Below are 25,488 nucleotides of genomic sequence, written 5' to 3' on the forward strand. Positions count from 1 at the left end.
TACAGTACCGGGAATTGAACTCATGACCTTGTACTTGCCAGGGAGGCGCTGTGCCACTGAGCTAAATCACCAGCCCCCTCCTTTTTCATTTCTAATTGCATGGATTTGGGTCTTTCCTTTCCTTAGAGTTTGTCTATTTGGTTTATTCTTTTAGGAACCAACTCTTTGACTCATTGATTCTTTGTATTGATTTTTAGTCTCAATTTCATTAATTTTTGCTGTGATCTTTGTCATTTCCTTCCTTGTGCTAGCTCTGGATTTGGATTGTTCTTGTTTTTCTAAGACCTTCAGGTATATACATCATTAAGTTATTTATTGGAGCTCATTCTTTTTTTCTGACGTGGGAGTTCACCACTACAAGCCTCCTTCTTAGGACTATTTTTGTCGTTTTGAATAGGTTCTGGTACATCCTACTAGAATTCTCATTTGATTGTAGGAAAAGTCTGATTTCTTCTTTAATTTCTTCTGTGACCCATTGATCATTCAAGAGGGTAGTATTTAGTTTCCACGTACTTACATAATTTCTGTGGTTTCTTTTGCCCTTGATTTCTAGTTTCATTGCACTGTGATCTGCTAGTCCGCATGGGATAGATTTGATTCTTTTGCATTTGTGTCAGCATGCTGTATGGGCTAGTATGTGGTCTATTTTGAAGAAAGTTCCATGTGCCGCTGAGAAGAATGTGTATTCTGTTGTTGTTAGATGGAACTCTGCAAATACCTGTCTGCAAAGTCCAACTTTGGTATTTCTCTCTTTTTTTGTTTGTTTTTCTGTTTTCTTTTGGTCTGTTTGTTTGTTCGTTTGTTTGTTTGTTTGTTTTGAAACAGTCTTGCTTTTAGTGCAAGCTGGCCTTAAACTTACTACGTAGCTCAGGTTGGTCTTGAAGTTATAGTGATTTCCCTTACCAAATAGTACCAGTAACCTTCTTTGTCTCTTCTGATCAGTTTTCCTTGGAAATCTACTTTGTTTGTAATAGGAGAGTTACTCCTGCTTTTTCCAGGTGTGTGTGTGTGTGTGTGTGCGCGCGCGCACACACGTGTGTTTTAATATCTCTTCTTCCTTTTTTTTTTTTCTTTTCATCATCTTCTTTTGGCCTTTCCATTTGGTCTTACTCATTTCAGTTGCCTTTGCTAAACTTTCATAATGGACCTAGTGGGAGTTTTTTGGTTTACTTTTCCCTAAAAGCATCAGCTACCCTAAAACTCTCCTTTACAGAGACAAGTAAAAATTTTTAAGTCCTAACTTTGTAGAAAGAAGAAACTCCTACTTAGCTTTATGTTCCTTTACTACCAAAACGAAAAATCCATCAAGAAACTGCTTAAAGAAGTTCTGGCAGGCATGTTAGGAGAGAAAAACAGAGGTGTGACTCGTGCCACAGGAATTATGCAGTGCTCCATCACTAATGTCTTAACAGAAAAGGGTAAAATTAGACGCAAAGAAACTTATGACCAAGTTTTACCTGCCTGCCTGCTGTAATTCTGCCTAAAATCTAAGTATTTCAGTGCAGTGTATCTGATGTTTTACTGTGATGTTCAGGTTTTTGTTTTGTTGATTTTACTGTTTTTACTTTTGGCTTTAAATATCTAAACTTCAAGGCCTTCTCATTGTTAGAGGTCGTTGTTCGCGCTGGTTATGGTAACAGAGCCCTTGCTGCTTTCAGGCACCCTGCTGGGTGTGTCTGTCATTTGTCTTCACAGAAACCTTGGGAGCTGCATAGCCATTTGCCAGTTTGAGATGAGAAAGTTGAAACACAAAGAGATTAAATAACTTGCCCAGGTGACACAGACAATAAATAGCCGACCTGCAGTTCAAATCCAAGTCTTTCTGGCCAGAGTACTGTAGTTTCCAGGCCTTGTATGTCAGTGATTTCTCAAGAGGTTCTCACTAACGGAACTGGGGGTTCCGTTATTCTGTATTTCTACATTTAGTGTCCTGGCTTGCTTTCCCCAGAAGTGGAGACACGCACCAAGCGGTGTGGCAAGCACTCTAATATATTCTTTTCTTAATCTTCTCTTACTAGTTCACGTTTGCAGTACGTGACGTTTACTTTCCTCATAGGGAGATGGCGCGTACACAACCCTCTTCATTCTTTTCCACTTCCTTCCCCTCCCGTTTCCCCTCCTTCCAATCCGTGGTCCCCTTCCCATTTACAAAAGATCTGCCTCCCTATTTCCTCTTACCTATCTTTTATTTTGTTCATTATTTATATTTTGAGGCTCAGACACTTCCTCTGTCATCTTTACTATCTTTACCCCAAATGTTGGTCCATGTTCAGTAAGCGTCTGCTGTGTTCCTGGGCTAAGTGGCAGAGATGCAGAATTTCTAAGACAAAAACAGCAGCAGCAACCGCAGAGGGCAGCTTAACTCGGCGTTCTCCTCCAGGAGCCAACCAAAGAACAGACCTTAATGTAAACACAACACAACAAGATCCTTGTTTTCCAGGCCTGAGGCCGGGAGAAAGACTGACTCTGCGTGGATGAATCGAGGAAATTATTAGCGAAGACTTGATTAACAAGAAAGTATTTGTGGAAGGGTTGGGAGTGGGGCAGGCAGAGAAAACGAGAGGAAGATGGGGTCGGGGTCGGTGGCTGCACCAGGCGTATGGATCAGCATGTGCGAAAGCAGAGGCAAAGTGAGGCCGGGCGCATTAGGGGAGATCTCGCCTTCGTGGGCGGGATGCGGTAAATGAAATGATAGAAGAGCCGAGGCAAGTAGCAGAGGCCGCATCATGGATCCCACCTGTCATAAAAGTCTGGACGTCCTCTCCGAGGAATTTCTCTAGGGTAATTACTTTTGACCATAGACCTTACAACTTTTCTGTGGCTCTGTTTGCCTTTTAGAACATTGCCTCTGATCTCTGAGAATTCTTGACTTTTAAAGAAATCCAACATAGGAAAGACGGAACTCCATGGAAAGAAATTCCAAGAACCCCAAATTATTGCCTTAATGTATACTTTTTTTCTGTATCTTTTACTTATGAAGGCCCCCTTTAATTGCTAAGTAAGCTAAATAAACTGCTTTGGCCATCTTGTATTTTTTTTTTTTTTTTTTGATACTGGGATTCAAACTTGGCCTCGTGCTTGCCAGGCAGGCGCTGTGCCCCTGAGCTACATCCGAGGCCCGCAGTCTTGTACTTTAAAGTTGAAAAGAAGCACAAACCGAGAAGGTGTTTGAATGAAAAATATTTGTCTGCTTATAAGACAGTAACTGAAATGGAAGCATCAGGCATGGTTCACTTTATTAGGCAGAGAAACACGGCTTTGACAGCAGGTTCTAGTTCAGGTCTGTGCAGTAGATACTGACTCCAGACACTAAGGAGCCCTGGATTCACCCACACCCATGCGTGTTCACTGCCTCAATCCATAAGGCCTCTATCTCTTGTAAAGTGGTATTATTAGCGTTATACATTCAGTGTGAAAGGCTGGATGCAAATCAGTACTGGCTTTCAAGCTGGGCGTGGTGGTGCACGCCTGTAATCCCGGCACTCAGGAGGCTGAGGCAGGAGAATCGCCATGAGTTTGAGCCCACCCTGGCCTCAATAGTGAGACCCTATCTCAAAAACAAACAAAAAAATTGGCTTTCAGTAATTCTAGCAAGTGCCATACTATTTCCTCCTGTTCAGGCATTAAGATAAGGAACATTTTTTTTATCTTTCCCAATCTGAAATTTTATAATAAATGCTTAGGTAAAAATAAAAATGTGTGAATTATTTGGAGGAAATTTTCAGAAAATAATCACAGTTCAAACCTGGATTCATGCAGAGTCCTGAGTTTGGTGATAGCGCTGATAGAGTTCTGCCTGTGCTACTCGCAGCTGTGCTGATTATGTGCTTCTCTATCCATTAAATAGAGATTAATTTGTTTTCTCAGGAACACTGTACATATTAGTGATTATTAGCGACAAGGAGGCAGTGCAGGCTGTGAGGTCAAACTGTGGGTTCTAGAAGCTGCCTGTGTGGCTTGAATTCTGACACTGCCCCTCACGAACTTAGTGACCCTGGACACACTCCTTGACCTCTCTGCTGTTACCTTATCTGTAAAGGGGGAATGACACAAGTCCATCTCTCATAGTGGTTATTAGTTGAATTAATATTTACACGGTACTTAGAACAGTGCCTAGTACATAGAGCTATTTAAGTGTTTGTCGAGTAAATTGTTAATTAAGCTCCAAGCATCATATAAACACTTAATAAAAGGTAGCTATTGTTTGTATTCAACATATAATCAATTCCATGTGAAAACAAAGCCTGAAAATTTTGATAGTCCCTTCATCGTGTTTTTTTAATTAGTCAGCCTTAAAGCTGTATTAATACAAATCTTAAAGGAACAAGGCGAATTTATCACTTATATTGAAAATTACCTCTGCTGAAGGCAAATTAACTTTGTCCTCTGAGAGAACCTTCAGTGTAATTAGCAATGCGAAATGAGCGAGTATTCTGACCTTTGCTGAAGAGCGCTCGTCTTAGGCCCAGAGGAATGCTTCCTTGTGGGTTCAGGGCAGTAGTCCAACGCCTCTGGTCTCTGCCATCGCTTCTCAGAATTTTCCTACCTATTAGAAGACCTTGAGACAAGGTTTCTGGGAATAAAACTCTAGTTTTGTGCCCTAGAACTGAAAACAGATGCAGTGAAGATAGGTTTTATTGGAAACATTTGTGGAAAGGCTTCCATTTGTAATCCTCCTGCTAGTCATATTACGATATAAAAAGAGCCTTGCAGGGGAATAGGGAGACTTAGTATCTCCCAATCCTATTTAGCAGGAGCAGCACCCGAAGGCCGGAACATGGAAGAGAGCTCGTGGACTTGGTTTGGTTTCCTCCCATCACCCCGTTTTCCCTTGACACTGAAGATCATTGATTGGCTTCCTAGCTCATTGAACTCCCTGATTGGACAAGTACATGGCTCACCTGGCCAGCAGGTCGCACTGCATCTCAGCCGTGATGGTTATTCCTCGGCCCTCCTGGCCAATAGAGAGGACTGGTGTTTGGCAGTGAACTGCACAACTGGCCTTTTCTTGCAGCGGGCAGCAGAGCGCGCACTGCCCAGGTGCTGCCGGTGGGTGTTGCTCGTGTGGTGGGTTGGCCAGGGCCCCCTCACGCTCTGGCCTGTGACACACCGCTTGCGCTGCTCAGAGCTGTCCCCTCCACCCCTCTTACAGTAACTGCAAGGTGTGTGACTCTTCCCCAAGGCTGGGTAGTTCAGTTCTGCTGCTAACTTGACAAAGGAGGGTAAATTTAACCCCCAAACCATCTGCTGCTCTGTAGGAGGATTTTTTTTAATTATAAATTAAACACTATAACACACTGCTGGAGATTTAAAATTGCCTTGGTTGCATTGATTTCTAGAAATTACTTTTTCTTAGGCGGAAGACAGGTTTTCAGTGTTTTGTTTCCTTTTTTCTTGTAAAAAGTGACTAATTTACCTAACAATTTCTCTGTAATTATAATAAAAATCCTGAAAGTATTTAGTGATTACAGTCATTTTGCAACAGTAAACATGGACAAACTTAAACATCTTCTGTGCCTGATTCACAGCGTGGGTAGTACTCTCTGTTCCTTGACTCTGAGTACAGGGATTTGCTGCTCTAGGGATCAGCAACACAAGCATCACGTCAGAGCTTATGAATAATGCAAGATCTCAGGCCCGCCCCTAGACCTACTGCATCAGAATCTGCACTGCATCAGTTCCCTCAGGTATTTTTTTTCTTTTGAGACAGGATCTCGCTGCGTAATTTAGGCTGGCCTTCAGTTCACTATATAGCCTAGGCTAGCCTCGAACTCGATATCCTTCTACCTCAGCCTCTCGAATGCTGGGATTACAGGTTTGCGCCACCATACCCAGTTTGTGAAAAATGAATATAGATTACTAAAATGAGCATTTAATCTGTTAACATTCTATTTATTCCCATTTACTTTGTGGCAAGGATGATGTTAACATACCTTCTAATATTACAGAGAGGAGAAAGCCCTCACGGGCCCACTTCTAGTGGCACAGGGATAAATTAGAATATCTCTCCTCCCTGCTTAGTGTAAAGGATGTTTCCTGGGTTTGTGATGGCTTTACCTCCAATTTAAAGTTGGACTAAACTTCTGATTAGTGGCATCCGTGGCACACCTGTGATATAATGTGTCTGTCCTGTTTGAATGTTGGCTGAGTCACTTGCAACCATGGATACCTTGGAAATCAGCAAGCAGGTCTAGGGCCTGTTCCTGTTTTCTAAATACCATCTTCGGAAAGAGGAACCACGGCTCCTTGGAGAAGTGGTCACTTCAGGGCTGGGGCAGGAAAAATACAAGGTGAGCTTGAAAAAAATCTTGTGTCAAAAGATAAGGAAGTACTAAAAATAAAATAAACATTTTTTTAAAATAGAAGGAACCAGGTTGAAAAGACAGAAGAGTTGATGTGAATTAGCTCCTGACAGCCAAAGCTGGAACAATTTGAGCAAAAAAATAAATAAGAATGTTATATTGCAGCTCAGAGATGGAAGTAAATATTCATGGGAATATGTAATATGGCAATATAATAAGTAAATGATTAAGTGAATAATAAAATAGGAGATGGGGCAGCTCTTCCTTGGAGAAGAGTTTAAAACAGGTGATAGATTTGCTAATTAGCAAGATCTAATCCTTCCACAATATTTCCACAATCATTCCACAAGATTTAATCCTTCCACATGGATTATATTATATTGTGTGCCATAAACATATAATATATACACTTGATCTAATCGTGGCAAGTCACCAGACCCACTCAGTTCGGGAGACATCGTACTACAAAATACATGATTAGTTCTTTTGGGAAAAATGAAAAATAAGGGAAAAACTAAGGAATTGTAACAACCTGGAAAAGACCAAGGTGGCATGACACTAAACATATAATATATACACTTATTTGTCTGTTAAAAATAAAATTTTTTAAAGTGTACACAGAATAAGGGAAATGAAAATTCATTGTTAGAATACAAAGTAATAATCGATATAATCAGTATCTCCCATCAAATGCTAAAATGAGTAAGTAAGCAGAGGGAAAGGGTGTGCATACTTTCAGCGTGTCTTCTCGGATACGCTTACTAATTACAATGGGAGAGGGAGTCATTTCACAATGGGGAAAGAGACCACCTTCCTCAAGTGGCCAGAGTCAGACCTCCCCCGCAGTGAGACCTACCATCACACGTTCCCTTCTACGGTGCGCTCAGACAGACAGACTGCCTCTGGATGCTCTGCTCAGAGTCTGAAGCCTTGATCTAATCGTGGCAAGTCACCAGACAAACTCAGTTTGGGAGACACCGTACTACAAAATACATGATTAGTTCTTTTGGGAAAAATGAAAAACAAGGGAAAAACTAAGAAATTGTAACAACCTGGAGAAGACCAAGGTGGCATGACACTAAATGCACTGTGGAATCCCGGAAAGGGATGAAAATCTGATGAAATTATAGTGAAGCTTGTGTCTTATTAATAGTATTAAGTCAGTGTTGCTTTCTTAGTTAAATCATTGTACTGTAGTTATGTAGAAGGTTAACATTAACAGAAGGTAGGTAAAAGGCAATTCTCACCTATAACTTCTGCAAAGTATTTCTAAGTAAAAAGTGAAAAAATACAAAGTGGATCTAACCTTCCATGGCATAAGTGTTACAACAGAGAAATGGCAAGCCTTGTGTGTGCATAGTAGTCATATGTTTGGATATTAACTTGCAGGTGAGAGAATTAAACCAGAGAGATGTTTCCTTTCCAGCATGGCCAGGCAGGTCTGCATCCGGCATACCTGAGGAAGGTGCAAGTGATTGTTTCCGTAACGCTTTCCAAGGCAGATGGTGGTGTGAGGTCTGTTTTAATTCTGTGTTGTAAGACTCTTTTCTGTGTTTCTACAGTCATTAACAGATGTATGGCATTCAAATACAGTATTTAGTGCAGGAATGAATTAATTTGGTCAGATGATGAAATGCAAATACAGTCAACTTTCTATATCTGTGGATTCTGTGTACTAGGATTCAACCAACCATGTATGGAAAATACTTAGAAAACAGAATCTAGCTGGGTGTGGTGGTGCACGCCTGTAACCCCAGCACTCAGGAGGCTGAGGCAGGAGGATCGTTGGGAGTTCAAGACCAGCCTGGGCTACAAAGTGAGCTCAAGGCCAGACTGAACTACATAGTGAGACCCTGTCTCAAAAAGACAAGAAAAAAGAAAACAAAAATCTAACATTTGCTGATGTCATTAGGCCTGGTACATAGCTGTGTCTCTACTGAAGCAGTACAGACTTTTTTCTTGCCAACGTACCCTTCCACACTATGCTAGTGCATTATAGCTTTTACACCGTGTTAGGTGCTGCATATAGAGAGATGCTCTAAAGTACACAGGAGGAGATGTGCATGTTGTGGGCCAGTGCGCCACCTGTTACATAGGGACACTGGCATCTGTGGCTTTGGGAACCAGTGTCTTGCAGGAACACCGGTACAGTCCATTCCATTTTAATACACAGTGATGATAAACATCCTGAATTTTCACCTTTCGTCCTCCTCCCTCGCCACTTACTTAACTATATACTTTTGGCAGAAAGCTACAGACTGAATAAAAAAAATTATCCAGATTCCTATGAAAAAATACAAAGGCTTTTATTTTTAAGTACCTTTCCGCTGCCACTTTTTAAACTTGCCAATTACTAACTTTCTCAAAAATGGTTACTGCTGTGCTAGGGAAGGACTTAAAAGAGGTGGTTAACAGGGAGGGCTTTGTAGTCAGACTTACTTCCTACCCCGGTTCAGCTAACTATAATCTCTGGCAAGGTATCTAACGTTCTGTCTTCACTTTCCTCCAAAGTCAGACATCCTCAGAGTTGTTCAGAAGAAATCTTCTGGGGCATGGTGACGCACACCTGTAATCCCAGCTACTTGGGAGGCTAAGCAGGAGGATCACAAGCTCAAGGACATGCTAGGCAACTTAATGCGTCCATGTAGCTCCACAGTGGAGCACCCCTGGGTTCATTCTCCAGTACTGAAAAAGAACAAGGAAAAGACACAGGAGAAGGAGACAGAATGATCATAGTGCATAGATCAGCAGCTGCAAAACACTTCTGCAGGAGAGGAGGACTTGAAGTGGGTGTGGAGAGGTAGGTGGTAGAGCACACGCAGGCCCTGGGTTAAATGGGGGAGACAGAGGGAAAGCGAGAGGATGAGAATGACTCAGGCAGCAGTCCTGATGGAGCAGCTCCTGTCTGCAGACGTGTCTGTGGACTCCATTCTTCCCCTGCTCAAGGAATTCAGTCAGATAGGGAAGGCAGGTAAATATAATGACGGTGGCAATAACTGTAATTAGCAACAGTTGGTCCCATTTACTGAGCGCCTACCATGTTTCAACAGCATTATGTATTTTTCTGCTTATATCAATACTTAGAACTTGGTAAGCTGCATTTCCTTTGCGAATAAAGAAACCAAGACTCTGAGAAGTGAAGTAATTTGCCCAAGATCACGTGTCCACGTGTCAGACCCAGGATTTGGTCCCAGCTGTCTTGACTTCAGAGCCTTCCTTACCCCTTTCATCAGGCGATGACTAAGTGTTTGAAGCTCTCTGACACGGTTATAGACAGCGCCTGCTTATGTGACGCTGCAATAGCTTGGTGAGCCTGGGCGATTTCAGTGCTTGCTTAATGTCCCTCCAAACTCAAGTTCCTGTTTTCCTCAGTGACACGCGGAAAAGAGAATTGCAAGGCTGCTTAGTGCCACCTTTCTCATGAGTAAGCAGGAGGCTTCTTTGTTCAAGCTTCGCAAAGCCAAGATTGAAACTGGACTCCACGGCCACAGCCGGCTTTCCTCGCCCCTGCCCCCTTGCCGTGAAGTGCACCTGCAGTAGGGAGCCCCCACCGCCGTGGCCAGGCTGCCTTGGGGACAGTCCTGTACCCCGGCCACTCTTCGGAGCTCATTTTGCCAGGGTGTGGGAGGTTAAGAATGAAGTAGTTCTGTAAGGGTTCTTGGGGACGTTGACACCTTACAGAGGCGTTTGGCGGGTATCTTCCATATACTAGCACAGATGTTAATACATGTATTCAGCTTACGTCTCTCAGACTCATCCTGTGGTTATGGTTTAAAGTTTAGCCATTATTGTACCTCTTCCAGGATCTGTAAACACCCCAGAGCTTCTTGTGCTTTTCCTAGTGAGCAAAATTAACCTTTCCCTCTAAACCAGATCAGGACATAGAGTGGTTGACTCATTTAGCAATGTGACTTCTTAGAAAACAGAAACCTCTGCCTCTGTGTGCATGTGAGGTTTCTAAGGTAAGGGAGTGGCTGATCGTAGAGGCTGAAGAGAGAAGCTAAGGTCTTTCTGACGCTGCTGACACTCACGTTGGAAGGTGATGCGTGAGCCAGAACCGAGGTGACACGGGGAAGCACGGACACCCACCTCTCTCAGGCGGCCTCTCCACGCACGCCACAGTGTGGTCCCCCAGCCTGAGCCTGTGGCTAAGGCCCTTCCCCCAAATGCCCCGTCTTTTATCTCAGAAGCCTTAAGCTCCCACTGCACTTTTCCCGGCCCTCTTGTGTATTTTCTCAGGACCATGATCTCTGGCAGGCGGTTGGTGAGGTTTTCGCAGGGAGCATTGACATTTCACGTGTGTGCCCCAGGCATGTTACACGCTTGATGTCACTTAGTCCTGGCAGCATCCTACTTGGGTAGGTGGATTATGCCCACAGATACAGATACGGAAGCTAAGGAAGTTAAATAACTTTCCCAGGAGACTTGAAGTTGGAAAGCAGCAAAACCAACAGTCAACTCTGGTTCTCCCTCTCTCGCGGAAGCTACTCGTCACCAGTTTCTGTGTCAGCGAGCAGAGGGAATATCTGGCCCGAGGAAGTGATGCGCGCATGGTCTCAGTGTGTGCACCAAGTAGGAGCTCACATTAATGCACTGGAGCCTCACGGTAACCTGCTGCATAGCACAGGTACTATTGCCTCTTTACAGATGGAGTCCCAGCGCCAGTCAGACTGGCCATGGAGACTGAACTGGTCCCCTTTGGGGTTCATCTCTCAGAGCTGCCCCAGACATGCAGCACTGCAGCAGCTGCGTGGAGAGCCAGTCCTGCCAGACCTTCCCGAGACGACATATAACAACGTAAGACAGGAGGAGAATAACTTACACACAAATGGGAATTTGTTTCTTCAGTAAGAGTCAGAGACTACACAGAGGCTTAGTAGAAGAATAAACTTGGGTTTATACCAAAGCTCACTGAATTTCTTGTGCATATTGAAGGCATTAGAGTGCAGTGTTTTCAGAGCTCTACTGAATAGCGAAGCTATGATGTAATACAACTAAGGTTACAAGGAGAAGGCTGTTAACTGTCTTGAAATATAATGGCACTGCGTTCCAGAAGTGAGTGAATGAGTGACATAGTGATAGGTGGCCTGTGTTGCCTTTATATGATAATGAGCTGTTCAGAAGAGCCTCTGCCTAAAATAGGATGGGAAGTCACTTAGAGAATTGTTACTTGGGGCTGGGGATTTAGCTCAGTGGCACAGCGCTTGTCTGGCAAGCACGAGGTCATGAGTTCGATTCCCGGTACGCGGGGGGGGGGGGACTGTTACTTGGTAAACTCTGTACTCATTTGCCTTAAGAGACTATATCAGCCAGGCTTGGTGTTGCATACCTGGAATCCGAGCACTTTGGGAGGCTGAGGCAAGAGGACCACAGGTTGGAGCCCAGCCTGGGCAACTTAGTAACTTACCATGACTATGTTTTAAAATAAAAATAAAGAGCTCAATACAAAGACCTGGGTTCAACCCCCAGTACTGCAAAAATTTAAAGAATAATTTTTAACATTACATATCTTGCTACCTTGGGGAAATGGCTCTAAGAGAAGCCAGCCACTAATTTGTGTGTTATTCATTTGCTTCTTTATCAACCATCAAATAATTGAATTTCTATGATTATCAAATTCACAGTGGTTGTCCACACCAATGGATATTCCGTTAGCCTTAAAAATACATGGTTTAAAATCATCTTCCGGTCTCTCCTCCGCTCTCTTTGGAAAGAAACCTCATCTGGTGTGTATCCCTTCAGCAGTACTTGTTGACGATTTAACTACTTGATGGCCATCGTGCTGATTGCTAGGGAAATATCACAACACAGACATCATCCCAGCCCGCACTGTTAATATGGCATAGTATAAAATTTATTACAGAGAAATGCAGTGTAGTTTGAGAGCATAGATGAAAGTAACATTTATTTCCATCCCAATAGATTTCGGTTTTGGAAATTTCTTTAAAACTGGTGAACTGCTGGCAACATGGTGTGGCAGCCCCCCTTATGCAGCCCCAGAAGTCTTTGAAGGGCAGCAGTATGAAGGACCACAGCTGGATATTTGGGTATTGCTTTGCTTTGCCATGTTAAATGCATCTGTAATGATAAGAGCTGGCACTCTGAGCCATCCTAGAAGCTCCTGGTGCTCAGCACATAAACAGCATTGCATGTCCCCCCTCCGCTGGACTCTAGTCAGTCAGAGCATATTGAAATGGATCCCTACGAGAGAATTTCTAGGGACAGGTGTACTACCCTGATAGTAGCAATAATTTAAAGTTAAACAATAAGAAAAATGATCAGACTAGATCATTTGGTATTTATTATACTTGTAGTAGTCAGGGTGTCAGCTTTTCCTTTTCCAAACTCTGAGAAAATAATAAATCTGGACTGGGATTTTTCAGTCCATATGATTTTAAGAGCCCTGGGGATGTTTATAGAGAAACAAAAAAATATTTGGAGTTCTCCCTGGAAAGTGACTGCGCTGTTCTCTCCCTAGAGCATGGGAGTTGTTCTTTATGTTCTTGTCTGTGGCGCACTGCCTTTTGATGGACCAACTCTTCCAATTTTGAGGCAGAGAGTTTTGGAAGGAAGATTTCGGATTCCATATTTCATGTCAGAAGGTAACGAGCTGTTCGTCTTACTTTTTTTTTTTTTTTCCGGTACCGGGAATCGAACTCACGACCTTGTGCTTGCCAGGCAAGCGCTGTGCCACTGAGCTAAATCCCCAGCCCCTGTTCATCTTACTAATTGTGCTTTACAGAACTTGTGCTCCAAAAGAAATGTCTAGGCCAAAGCTTTCCCTTTCCTGAGAGTCTGGGGACCAGGTAAAATGACTGAGTCAGTTTCAAAGCCCTAAAAATAAGCAGCCCCTTCCTTGTAGACAAGAAAACTTCAGCCGTCCTCCTTGTAACGAAGAACAGAAGTTTCCAGGATTAAGACCAGCAAGTCTTCCTATTTATTCTAGGTCTTAAATCTCCCAGGTTTATTTTAGACACTGCGTAGATACAGGCTCACAACCATTTTACTCTAAGTATGAGATGGATTTTAGAAAATTTAAAATTTTTTAAATTAAATGAAAAGCCAACTGGCAGAACTCCCGTGAATTAAATTAAAAGGCCGTCATCCCTGCCTATCTTGTGTTGAGTGGTTACATAGTGAGGCTTACCCTTTAGCTACCTGTTTGGCTTTAGTCCTAACTCTTTTGTTCCCACTGAAAGCAGAAGTGCAGTAGCCCGCTTGGTAGCTGAGAGCCTGGGCTGCGGAGCTGGACTAGCTGGTCTCCATCCTGACTTCACCACTGTGTGGCTTTGGCAGATCACAGCGCCTCTCTGTGCTTCAATTCCTCATCAAAAAATAGAAATAACAAAATACAAATAAAGTGAAACGGAAATAACAATAGTTTCTGCCCTTGGGGTATTGTAGTGACCATGAAGTCACTCTGTATGGAGCACTGGGCACAGTGCCAGATTACAGCGAGCAGTACAAGGTTGGCTAAAGTGAATGTGACGCAGACAGAGATGCTGCCGGCTCAGAGAGTCAGCTGGGGCTCCAAGTGGCAGCAGCGCCATGTTCTTAGCGGACAGAAGTAAAGCACGTTTCAGGGACAGTTTTCTCACAGCGGTGATGAGAAAAGCAGTGGCCTGCCGGAGAGCTTTTTGCGTCAGCCACATAGCTGTAGTGTATCAGCCTCAGATGAGACTGAGGACCAATTATTATTTGTTTGTTCTGAATGCAGCTTAATTTTTTCTTCAATGGAATTTTAAGTCCATGACTAGATAATTCAGTTGAGAAATTCAGTAGAAAGGCCCACTTAGCCAGATTATACCCTTCTGGGTTTTTTTAAGTATTTGTTCACGCTGTGAACTTGACACCTGTAAGTATCTTTCTGATTATTTATTCATTTGACTTTCTACTTTGCAATGAAGGATACAAAGATTAATGTCATTGTACAGAGTCACGCAAGTCAAGCAGATAAGCCGAAAGTGTGGAGTGATTTATGTGACTTGTAACGTTGTGCTTTCCGTAGACTGTGAGCACCTCATTCGGAGGATGTTGGTCCTAGACCCATCGAAACGGCTAACCATAGCTCAAATCAAGGAGCACAAGTGGATGCTCATAGAAGTTCCTGTACAGAGACCTGTCCTCTATCCCCAAGAGCAAGAAAACGAGCCCTCCCTTGGGGAATTCAATGAGCAGGTTCTGCGATTGATGCACAGCCTCGGAATAGATCAGCAGAAAACCATTGAGGTAAAGTGACCTTAGATTTGACCAAAGATGCTGCAGGACTGGTGTGTGCTTGCTAACCTGAAGCTCGGTGCTCGCTTCGTTGTCCTGGCACATCTGTCTCCAGCATCAAAGCACACGGTTCAGTGCTCCCAACAGCTGCGGCAGATTCTCCGCACATTCGCCTTTATATCTGAATTCCTTATTTTCTCCCTCTGCCAGGAGTTCAAGGGCAGAGTCTGCAGAGGATCAAAAAAGGGAAAATGGATATATGTCTTTTAAGGAGGAAGCATAACAAAAAGAAATATCCAATATCCCTTTTGGGTGTGAAGGGTGAAGCTTCCAGCTGTGCTACCTTGTCCCCTGCTGTAGCAATAAGCAAAGCCAAACTGGCTCGCCTGCTTTTCTCATGGTGTGCCCAGTCATATTTTTCTGTGCTTGTCCACGAAGTAGGCCCAGAGCGGCAGCCCTGCGCAGTGCCACTGGCCTGCGGTCTTCGCAGAGTGCCGCGTGGCCACGGCGCCCAGCACAGCCCCCGTGCAGACTGGCAACTAGAATTAGACAGCAAAGGAGCAGTTGTTTCTCTGCTGTATTAGCATCCTGAGAAAGCTGGCAAGCTAGAGATGTGAAAATTTGGGAAACAACTTTTATTTTCAAGGTTTCAAAGGGTGGGACTGCAAAAACAAGAGGAAAAAATTACCTAAGAACAGAGACACAGTGTCTTTCAATCTCGTATCCAAATGTTGCTCCCTAGCCCAGAATAATCACCATAAAGTTCCCCAAAGGCTTTAATCATTCACCTCAGAGTCTTCAATGATTTTGGACTTGAGTTAAAGAATTAGTACTTCTGCAACAGGGCTAACTGACCTTACACCGTAGTTTTCACTACAAGGAGGGACCGTATGGCAGCCTTAGGAATAGCTCCTTAAGAAAATGGTGGCATTTTCTCTCACTGCAGAAAAATATAAGTGGATCCCTGCCACGTAAAGGGGCCCAGGAAATCGTTTGAAGGTGTTACCCGTAACATAACCAATACGTACAGAAATTTGCAGTTTTCTGCCTTCCATGCTAGATCCTAAATAGATTTCATTCTGAGGCATTACTGTGCTGCTTTATTTTAAAGAACGCGTGATTCCCCCCCCCCCTTTTAGAAAGGGATAGATCGCTGGGCTGATTTGTGTAGTTCTGCGCCTTCACCACTTGTTTTCTCTTTCAGTCTTTGCAAAACAAGAGCTATAACCACTTTGCTGCCATTTATTTCCTGTTGGTGGAGCGCCTGAAATCACATAGGAGCAGTTTTCCCGTGGAGCAGAGACTTGACGGCCGCCAGCGTAGGCCTAGCACCATTGCTGAACAAACAGTTGCCAAGGTAACACCCCATTAGCCGGTAGTCTCTCTGTGCCTGTGCTGCTCACGTTTGACACATTTTTCATCCTGAAGTACAAAGAGTCAGGGCTTCATCCACATGCTTCTTTTCTGGAAAGTTTCCACCTTGATCCTTCACTAGATTCCCAAATGTTTTAGCACCTTCATATTTTTAAAAATTAACTTTATTGCATATAGGTTTTTTAAGAAATATTTCATTTTTTAATCATTTGCTCATGTTGAGAATTAATGTAACTAGCCTGTACGTTCAGTTCTCATTCAAAATTTTGCTGCAGATTTACCGTGTGCGAGCTTTGTTAGGAGGTGCTGGAGGAGTTAGCGTAGAGCGCAGTTGCTGCCCTCAGACATATTACACTACGGAAACCAAATCAGACAAGCCCGTCAGTAATCACTGGGGTAGAGACAGGTGAGTGCCGCAGATGAGCTAAGGACAAAATGGGCACGTCTGGACGGGAAGGACTTCATAGGAGAGGTGGGTGTAAGACAGAACTTCACAGATGTCTGGGAGTTGTTAGGGAGAGGCAGACCTGCAGGGCATTCTAGAAAGGCAGAAGAAGCAGCAGGAGATGAGCAAAAGCACTCGTGCGCTCAGTTGTAAGGTTCACTCCAGTTAATCCACTTGAACTGAAGCAAATAAAAAGTTGGAGTAGTAAGTTGAAGCCATATTGTGAAGAGCTCTGAAAGCCAAGGCGGAGGGTTTACTTAGAATTTAGGAAGCAATAAGAAACTGCTGATGGCTGTTAGGCAGAAAAGTGATAGAATTATACCCATTCCTTAAGCTAATTAATCTGAGAGCATTGAAAATGTAGTCTGAATAGGGAGGAGAGGAAATTTGGAGAGCAATTAGGAGACTGTAGTGGCTGAGCTGAGGAACACGGATGACTTAAACTGATATTGTGCTAGTAGAAATAAAAAGGAAAGGGCAAGGGGGAGGACCGGTCAGGGATGGACCCGGACGAACTTAGCAGTGCCTTGGAGAGGCAGCTCCACGTGGTGGTTACAAGTGGAGACTCTGGAGCAAATCCCAGGCCTTTGCCATGTCTTGCTGTGACTTTAGGAAGGTTTCATAAGAGCCAGGCAGAGTGGCACACGCCTGTACCAAGACACTGTCTCAAAGTAAAAAATGGAGAAAGGACTAACTTAGTGATACACAACTTGCCTAGCCTGTGCAGGGCTCTGGGTTCAGTCCCCAGTGCTGTCAAAAATATTTTTTTTCGTGAAATATCTTCTGTGTCTAAGTTTCGTAAGTACAAAGCGGAGATAATACTAAGAATGTCATGACAATAAAATTAGCTAATATTGGGACACATGAAGAACAGTCTCTGGCATATAGTAAGGGTTATGTAAGTGACTGTTATGTAAAGTAACAAATCAGTGTTGAGGAAAAGGGGACGACAGGGAGTTAGAGAGGCCTGTGTCCTGGAGCTCAGGCCTGAGGCAACAGGGACAGCATTAACTCAGTGAATAGGCTGTGGACGTGGACCTGGATCCCAGGAGACAGGCTGGGGCTGGAGAGATCTGGGCAGTCATCTTCGTAGCAGTTGAGAAGGGTGGTTGGTTTGTGTGCTATATTAGGGTTCCTCTCCACTTCTGCAAGCAGCTTTCTTTGCTCAAGGTAAAATCAAGAGCAGAAGAATTTTGACTTTGTATTTCTTTGCAATTTTATAAAATCTATAGGCTTATAAGAAAGTTTGGGGCACTCCACCTGCCTAGCAAGCTCAAGGTCCTGAGTTCGATTCCTGGTACCAAAAAAGAAACGTTTGCATTGGTTTCTACAGAGCATGTAAAATTATATATTTTGTTGATATACTTTATGTAAAAAATGTACTGATGCAAACATGAATAAAACAACGTATTACACTTCCAGGTATTTGGGTTAGAGTTTCTCTGACCACTCAGAAGCCTTCAAAGTTGAATTGTATTGCAGAGGGACTAGGAGAGAAAATGAGACACCCTCAGCATGGGTAGTAATAGGCAGAGGAGAGGTGCTCCCTCCCGCTAGCAGACGGCAGGACAGAGGGGGAGGAAACAGCAGCACCCCGGTGCGGTAGCAAGCGTCCCTGCCAAGGTTCTTTTCCCGCAAACACCACACGCTAGAGGGAGCAGCACGGGGCACAAAACCATTGTTCCCGAGCACGTGCATGTGCGATTCCTTTCCTGTCCGTTAGTGCATGCGTTATTGTTACCGTACGTCGTACCCTCTCCTATCTAGACTTGCAGCAGATTCCCTGGAGCTTCAAGCAGATTCCCTCAGAGAACTCAAATTTGTGTTTAATTTGGATTGAGGTTCAGATATATAACATGGTTTCCTAACAATTGTTAGCTTTGGTTTTTATTACAAACACACCACGAGTTCTCTTCACTTTATGCATCAGCCCAAATCATAACAGCAGCCTACTTACTGTCACTTCACATGTGTCTTCCAGGACGCATCCAGCAGCTTGTCCTGCGTGCCTTCTGGGGGCTGAGCAGTAGGCACTGTGACTAGAGAAGATGCACCCTTCCTTCCAGAGTACATTCTGTCTTCCAGTATGGAACTTGTAAAAAATAGATTTCTATGGTTTATGGAGAGAGAGAGAGAGAGAAAGTGAACCAAAAAATGTATACAACTTCAGGGGAAAAAAATATATAAATATTTCAATACTAAATTTACAGAGCGAGGGATATAGCTCAGCAGCACAAGCACCTGCCTGGCAAGTGCAAGGTCCTGAGTTCGATTCCCAGTACCAAATAAATAGATAAGTAAATAAATCCACTGAGACATCATGAGATTAACACAGTTACCTTTGGCCTCTGCAGTTACAAGAGGTGCTCAAAGTGGTGGCCCTTTGCTTCCAGACATTCATTAGTATGATGAGCTGTGCTTGGGTAACCTTGGTCGCTGAGATTGCTGCATGTGCATTTTCAGTTTGTTCTCTAAGGGCTGGCAGTGTAGTGAGTTTTCTGTGAGACACTACATCCTTTAGGGTTCCCATAGATAAAAGTCTGAAGGTGTTAAGTTAGGAAAATGTGCACCTAATATGTTTTTCTTTTCCTGAAGGGTGTGTACAGATTTTTTGGTGGACTCTGTATATATGCTTAAAGTTTTAATACAGCCTGCTTCCTTTTATTCTTTGATATTCTGATTTTTTTAAAGAAGGGGCAGATCACTTGTTACATGATGTAGCAAATTGAACAGTGTGATCTCATACAAAGGGCTCATGAATTGTAGAATCATGTAGACCACAAGTTCCATATGGAGATGAGTGACTGCTCAAATCAGCATGTCTGAACTTCTGTGTCTTTAAGTATACAACGGAAATAGCAATACGTACTTTCCACGGCGGGACTAGGGCCTTGCGCGTGTGTGGCAAACACTAGTGCTGAGCTACATCCCTAGCCCCAGGGAGACTTCCCTCGTCCTCTCGGAGACTGCAAGGCTGCTATAAAACAGACTCAAAACCCACCTTCCTGCTTCGTGGGAAGTGAGCGTCATAACAAGTGTTTCTCCTCTGCCCTTACTAAGGTCAGGGTCGGTCATTGTCGTAGTCCGGGTAGGATATAAAAGTTGTCAAGGAAGAGGTGCTACTTTGGGCCTGACACAGCCCAGTGCTGCCATTTGAAGACCTGGAGCAACAGGAGCAGACTGAGAAGGGGAGCACGTCATAGTTATCACGAGGCACAGTTAGCACTTCCGGTGCATTATCTTTGGGTACTGCTTGCCTTACTTTCATAGACAAGGAGCAGTTTTAGCAAATTTGGGGAATAGAAATCAAGCTTCAGTTCTGTCCTTTGACTGACAAGCTAGGGATGGGGGCAGGAAAGATGTGCCAAATGTATGTCATTAGGAAGTTTGAATTTTCCATTGTGACACGGTGAGCGGAGAAGTTAAGTCACAGTGTCTGCAAAGGGAGAAGGCATGTGTTCGCAGAAGCGGCTCGGTGTGCAGGCGCGCGAAAGGCTGCTCTTGTCACACTCAGAATCGTGCGCAGTATTTTCTTCTGTTTTTACCATCCACATAATGCTGACAGGTTGCTGTTGTTTTCTCACTCTTCGTCTCCTGTGGTATATCCACTATTAATGTTGGCATACACCAGATGTAATGTATGTTATATATATATGTCTGCATATAAAGTATAATAACGTATTTTCCACTCTGACAACCATAAACTTTTGTTTTTGAAAATTTACACTTTAGACTAGGAATATAGCTCAGTGGCACGGGTGCCTGCCCGGCAAGAGCAAGGTCCCGAGTTTGATACCCAGTACCAAGAAAAAAAAAAGAATCTTTAAGATTTTATTTATTTATTTATTTATTCATTCATTCATTCATTCATTCATTCATTCATGGTACCAGGAATCAAACTTAGGACTTCGTGCTTGCCGGGCAGGTGCTGTGCCGCTGAGCTACATCCCCAGCCTGAATCTTTCAGAATTTAAATTTTACGTATTTTTCTTTTTTCTCAGTTTCTGATGAGTATGTGTTTGTAGTGTGTATTAAATAGACTCCTCGTGGAGGAGCAGCAGGGGCACACGACATGCCGCCCTCCTTCCCCCTGCCTCCCCGCCTCCCCCGCGCTCCCAGACCCGCTTCCCATCTTGCCACAGGACCAGCTCGTTGCTTCACTGACCCTTTGTACTGGTTTTTAGTCTCAATTTCATTCATTTTCATGCTGATCTGTATCATGTCTTTCCTTCTAACGGTTTCACATTTGGATTGTTCTTGTCTTTCTAGAACCTTCAGATGCAGCATTAGATCACTTACTTGGCTTCATCTTGTGATTTTTGTGTGTAACTTACAGCTCTAAATTTCCCTCTGAGTAATGCTGTCCTTATATCCCATTGGTTTTGGTGTGATAGTTACAAGCTTGAAATTCTTACAGGGAACCATTAAAAAACAGCTGAGAATAAGACAGTGTCCATCTTGCAGTCTGTGTTCTTATTAGGACTTTGGAAAAAGAGAGGCATGAACACTGCTGAGCTCAGGACTTCGTGTGTTACTGTTACGATCCCCACTGTAAAGTGGCGTTATCCCCTTGGTTTTCAGTTCTGGGGAACCGACCCCGAGCCTGTGCGTGCTCGGCAAGTGCCCTGTGCCCAGCGCTCGGCGCCCTTTCTCATGGGTGAATAAGATACGATTAAGAGAAGCTAGGTAGCTTGATTAAAGTCACAGACTTAGTAAGCGATGGAGTCAGAAACCAAAGTCAGGTCTTAGAGAAGCTAGAATCTTATGCCGATTTTTCCCTTTTGTTTATATTTAAAACTCACCACTGTCATCCCCTGAAGTGACAGCAGTAGGGAAAAGGTAGGCCGTTCCTCTGTTAACAGTCGGGTCTGATGGCTGTTCCCTCAGATGTTTTTTGATGCCTGTCACATCCGAACCACATCTAATAAATTATTCTTCTAGTTTTGAAGGGTTGAGGATAAAAGGATCGACAGTGGCTTCATGAAAAATCAATCCTAACCAATTCATGAGGAGGTTTCTCTTTCAGATAACTTTTTTAAAGGGAGAGTTTGTAATGCTTATTTAGAATAGTCAGCCAAGGAGACAAGAGAGGGGCCTTAAGCCCAGCGGGAGCTTTCTGTGCTAGGTGAACTGAAGCGTCAGGAAGCCTCTCCTTCCACGGGGCCAGCACTTGCCGAGCTGTGTGTCTCCTCACAGGAAGAGCGTTGCTGTCACCTTTAAGTAACTGTTGCTGCTCTTTCGCTGCTCGTACACGCCCTTGCCAAGAAATAACTAGATTCCCTCTCACCCCTTAGAGAGAGAGCCAGCATACACGTACTTCACCCTGCCTGGTGTCGCAGCCTGTCGTGCAGGTGTGTATGTACGTCCATCTGTCCCATTCAGAGTTGAGCTTCTGTAGGCAGGGACGTTTATGTGCCCCTTTACCTCTTTCCAGGTAGTATGTTTAAAGAAAAGGATATGTTTGTTAAAACAAGTCCATTCTTACAGTGACTAGCTTTCTTGCCACCTGTGTGAAAATCATGCTTCCCATCCTAGGACAGGAACAAAATTGCAACAACCTATTTCAAAATACCTTTTTTTTTTCTTTTTTTTTTTTTTTTTTTTTTTTTTTTTTTTTTTTTGTCTTTTTTTGAGACAGACAGGGTCTCGCTATGCATTTCAGGCTGGCCTGGAGCTCACTTTGTAGTCCAGGCTGGTCTCAAACTTGCAACGATCCTCCTGCCTCAGCCTCCCAAGTGCTGTTCAAAATATCTTGATGGCTGAGCCTGCATCAAATCAATACCTATACTTTATATGCATCTCATCAGATCTTTTCTGGAGTTTCTAATAAGTAACTCTATCTTTTAATTGCCCCAGGAAGATTCTTTCACTTTGAAAATCGTGTGTGTTGTAGAGAAGTTATTAACAGTGCCGTGCTGTCTGTTCTCGCCATATTTGCAGGCACAAACTGTGGCACTCCCGGTGACCGTGCATTCACCAAACATGAGACTGATGCGGTCCGCCCTCCTGGCCCAGGCATCCAATGTGGAGGCCTTTCCATTTCCAGCATCTGGCTGCCAGGCCGAAGCCGCGTTCATGGAAGAAGAGTGCGTCGACACTCCAAAGGTACAGGCGGACGTGTCTGAGAGACATTGTGCAGTGTGGCCGGTTCGATTCTGTGCTTTGGCTTTGTTAAACTCTACTGTTTCCTCAAGTCGGTCAGGGATATTGTTTTTGTGGGGAGGAATCTAAGGAAAGTGCCCAGAACTAAGCTCTCACCCGTGTGTCATCATTACGACAGTTACGTACAGAGCTGGTCAAGACCGTACATGTGTACTTCAACAGCCCTCTTCTTTCTCCTTCCTTATCCAGTTCTTCTCTTTCAAGCTTCTATTCCCTCACGAGGACTTGGGTTTACCTTTTTTTATATAAATTGTAGCTCTGAAAACAACTGTTACCTGCTGCACTAAATTGGGCTTTGTATTTGTTATTATTGACTTCTGCTGAAAACACTGTAGATATAAAATGAGGGCTGTCTTTTGGGTCAGTTAAATATCTTCTGTGCGTCCCATCTGGACATGCTCGGAGGAGTCATTTTTATTGTACCCCACAGAGCTGGCTTTAGGCTATGGCAGATGCCAGCTTCTCTCACTCAGTGGGTGTTACTTCCATCCTAGAGTGGGTGACACATCCTTAGCATCCAGTGTTACACAGGAGTCTGGGGCAGCAGGGAGTGGTAGAAGAATGGGGCTTTGGGGTTTGCTGCAACTGTGAGCCTGGGCAGGGTGATCAACCTCAACCTCTGGGAACCTCTGTTTTCTCTTGTGTGAACCGAGAAGACCAGCTGTGACAGGCTGCTGTGAGGGTTAATTGTAATGTGTGTGAGGTGACGGCAGGTTTTAGATATGCAAGAAGTATGGGTTTACTGTCTTAATCTTCTTTAGGTCCTAGAAAGATGAGTCAAAGCCAGGCAGGGTGGCTCATGTCTATAATCCCAGCACTCGGGAGGCTGAGGCAGGAGAATTGCTGCAAGTTCAAGACCAGCCTGGGCTACAAAGTGAGCCCAAGGCCAGCCTGAACTGCATAGAGAGACCATCTCAAAAAGACAAAAAATAAAATAAAATAAAAATAAAAAAATAAAAAGTTGAGTCAGACATGAACACTGCCTCGAAGTCTACTAGACTGTGATCTAGCGGAAGGAGTGTCATCCATAGTTAAAGACAGTATGCGGGGTGTGGAATAAATTTACAGATAAAATGCGACGGGTCCCGTCGGAGCCATAAATCAAAGTGAGGCCAGCAGGAGGCTGGGGGTGGGTACGGTTTGACCGGGAAGGTCTTCGGGTTAACTGTCAGAGCAGAGAATGCAGAAGCGGGTAGACTGAGGTACTTGGAAACAAGGGAAACCTCTTCAGTGGCGAGAAAACCCTGAGCAAAATCAAACTGAAGGAAGTTCTCGGGGCACGTAAAGCAGAGCGGTTGTTCGTTTGCGGTAAAGGGCACGTGAAGGGAAGCCGCGCGGAACAGAGCCGGGTAGGTTGGCTTTGAATGGCAAGTCGGGCGGTTGCGGCTGTTCCCGGGGTTGGCGCCCTCAGCGTGGGTGCGTGTTTAAACACGGGCTGGAACAACTCAAGACGGGCGAGTGCTAGGCTAGTAGGGGACCGCAGGTTTGCACAGGGACGCTCTGTATGTGTGCTGTGCTGCGAAATTCAGCCCCTGCGGTTTGCCACATGCACGGGGTGCAGGGAGGCTGGGGCAAGGGCAGTGGGACGGGAGAGCGAGCGCCCGGGAGAGGGTGTGGGCCAGGAGAAGAGGGGCCTCGAAACGCTAGAGGAGGGCGCGGTAGCCATGAGACTACCGGGGATAAAACTGATAGGGTTTCAGGGTTTCAAGAGAAGTCAAACCTGTAACAAGATTTGGCACCGAGCCGATTGGGAGAGGGTGTTTCATTTTCAGTGAAACCAGACCTCTGGGGGTCAGCAGGACTCAGAAGTTAAATCATGAGCCTAGCTGGAGCCCAGCCGGACAGGCGGCCCCGCGGCAAGTGTCCAGCCGAGCTGCTGAGCAGGAGTAGTTAGCGTCCGGCCCTCCGGGACAAGCTCCCTTCCTGTGGACAGGCTGTTTTCTCCGCTGGTGGTTACTTAGCAGTTAAATAACCTTACAGATCACTGTTACATTCCTGCTCAGAAGTTTAGACATAAATAAAGGCACCACAATTCATTTATTTTGAAGATCTAATTCTCTCGAGAAAATTAAAATGCAGTCTGCCAAAGTCTCGTATGTGAGGGCACCAGGCCCAAGACAGATTGGGCGCTGTCTGCTGTATTATATAGGGCAAACTATTTTTAAAGCTTGTGATTGTTACAGTAACTAAGACACAGGCAGGAAATGAAAGATTCTGTGCGCGATGCAGCCAGTAGCTCGATGGTATGTTTGCATTTGCGGGAAGAGCAGTGCCGTGCTGGGACTGGCCACCCACCCTGGCAGTGCCACCCCGACACCGCGCCAGGCGGTGAACACCCACGGTCTCACTGGACCATTTCGTCCCTGTCGGCAGGAACTCCTGTCCGTGTGCCCTCTTTCCCTGGGGCTCACAGAAAGGCGCACACGGGAGCCCACTGACGCGCAGCTCCTCTGGTTCACACTGCCTCGCACACAGTTACCAGAACACGCATTCGTTTTTCTTTTCTTTTTTGTTTTGTTTTTTTTGTACCGAGAATTGAACTCAGGACCTTGCGCTTCCCTGGCTATATCCCTGGCCCCACGCATTCGTTTTTCCAAGATGTTTCCTTGCTGCCTGTATTTCTGAGTTCAGTTGTGTTCTCCGTCACAGGTGAGTATTGTGTCCTCACAGTTTACCTCTCCTTCCCGCCCGGAAGTCGTTCATTCTTAAAACTGCCAGGGGATCAAGATTGGAACTTTGGTTTGGGACTTTTATATTCTAAAACAGCACTTTTCTGAGAAAGTCACCCATTTCTGAGTAAGAATGAGGGTCTGGATGGTACCTGAGACCCACAGGTGACACACAGGCCGTGTGGGAGGGCAGACGCTTACACCCTGAGAGGCAAATCCTCCTTCCGTGGTTGTTCTTTGTAAATAATGGATTTCTCTCTCTCTGTCACACACACACACACACACACGCACACACGTCATCTTAAAATTTTATTACAGA

At 44.4% G+C, this 25,488-nt stretch overlaps 1 protein-coding gene across 1 annotated transcript in view; it reads left to right on the forward strand.

Annotated features, from left to right (window-relative positions):
• The window catches only part of Sik2 (salt-inducible kinase 2), a gene marked incomplete at its 5' end in the record, with an annotated part of 116,045 nt that overhangs the window by 78,127 nt on the left and 12,430 nt on the right, over window positions 1-25,488 (forward strand). The window contains 5 exon segments of the mRNA XM_005378076.2: window positions 12,225-12,349; window positions 12,781-12,904; window positions 14,311-14,531; window positions 15,724-15,876; window positions 22,279-22,443. Of these exon segments, the coding sequence (XP_005378133.1) occupies window positions 12,225-12,349; window positions 12,781-12,904; window positions 14,311-14,531; window positions 15,724-15,876; window positions 22,279-22,443 (788 nt within the window).

This window comes from Chinchilla lanigera, unplaced genomic scaffold (genome assembly GCF_000276665.1).
Source record: "Chinchilla lanigera isolate Chin_1 unplaced genomic scaffold, ChiLan1.0 scaffold00011, whole genome shotgun sequence".
Classification (NCBI taxonomy): domain Eukaryota; kingdom Metazoa; phylum Chordata; class Mammalia; order Rodentia; family Chinchillidae; genus Chinchilla; species Chinchilla lanigera.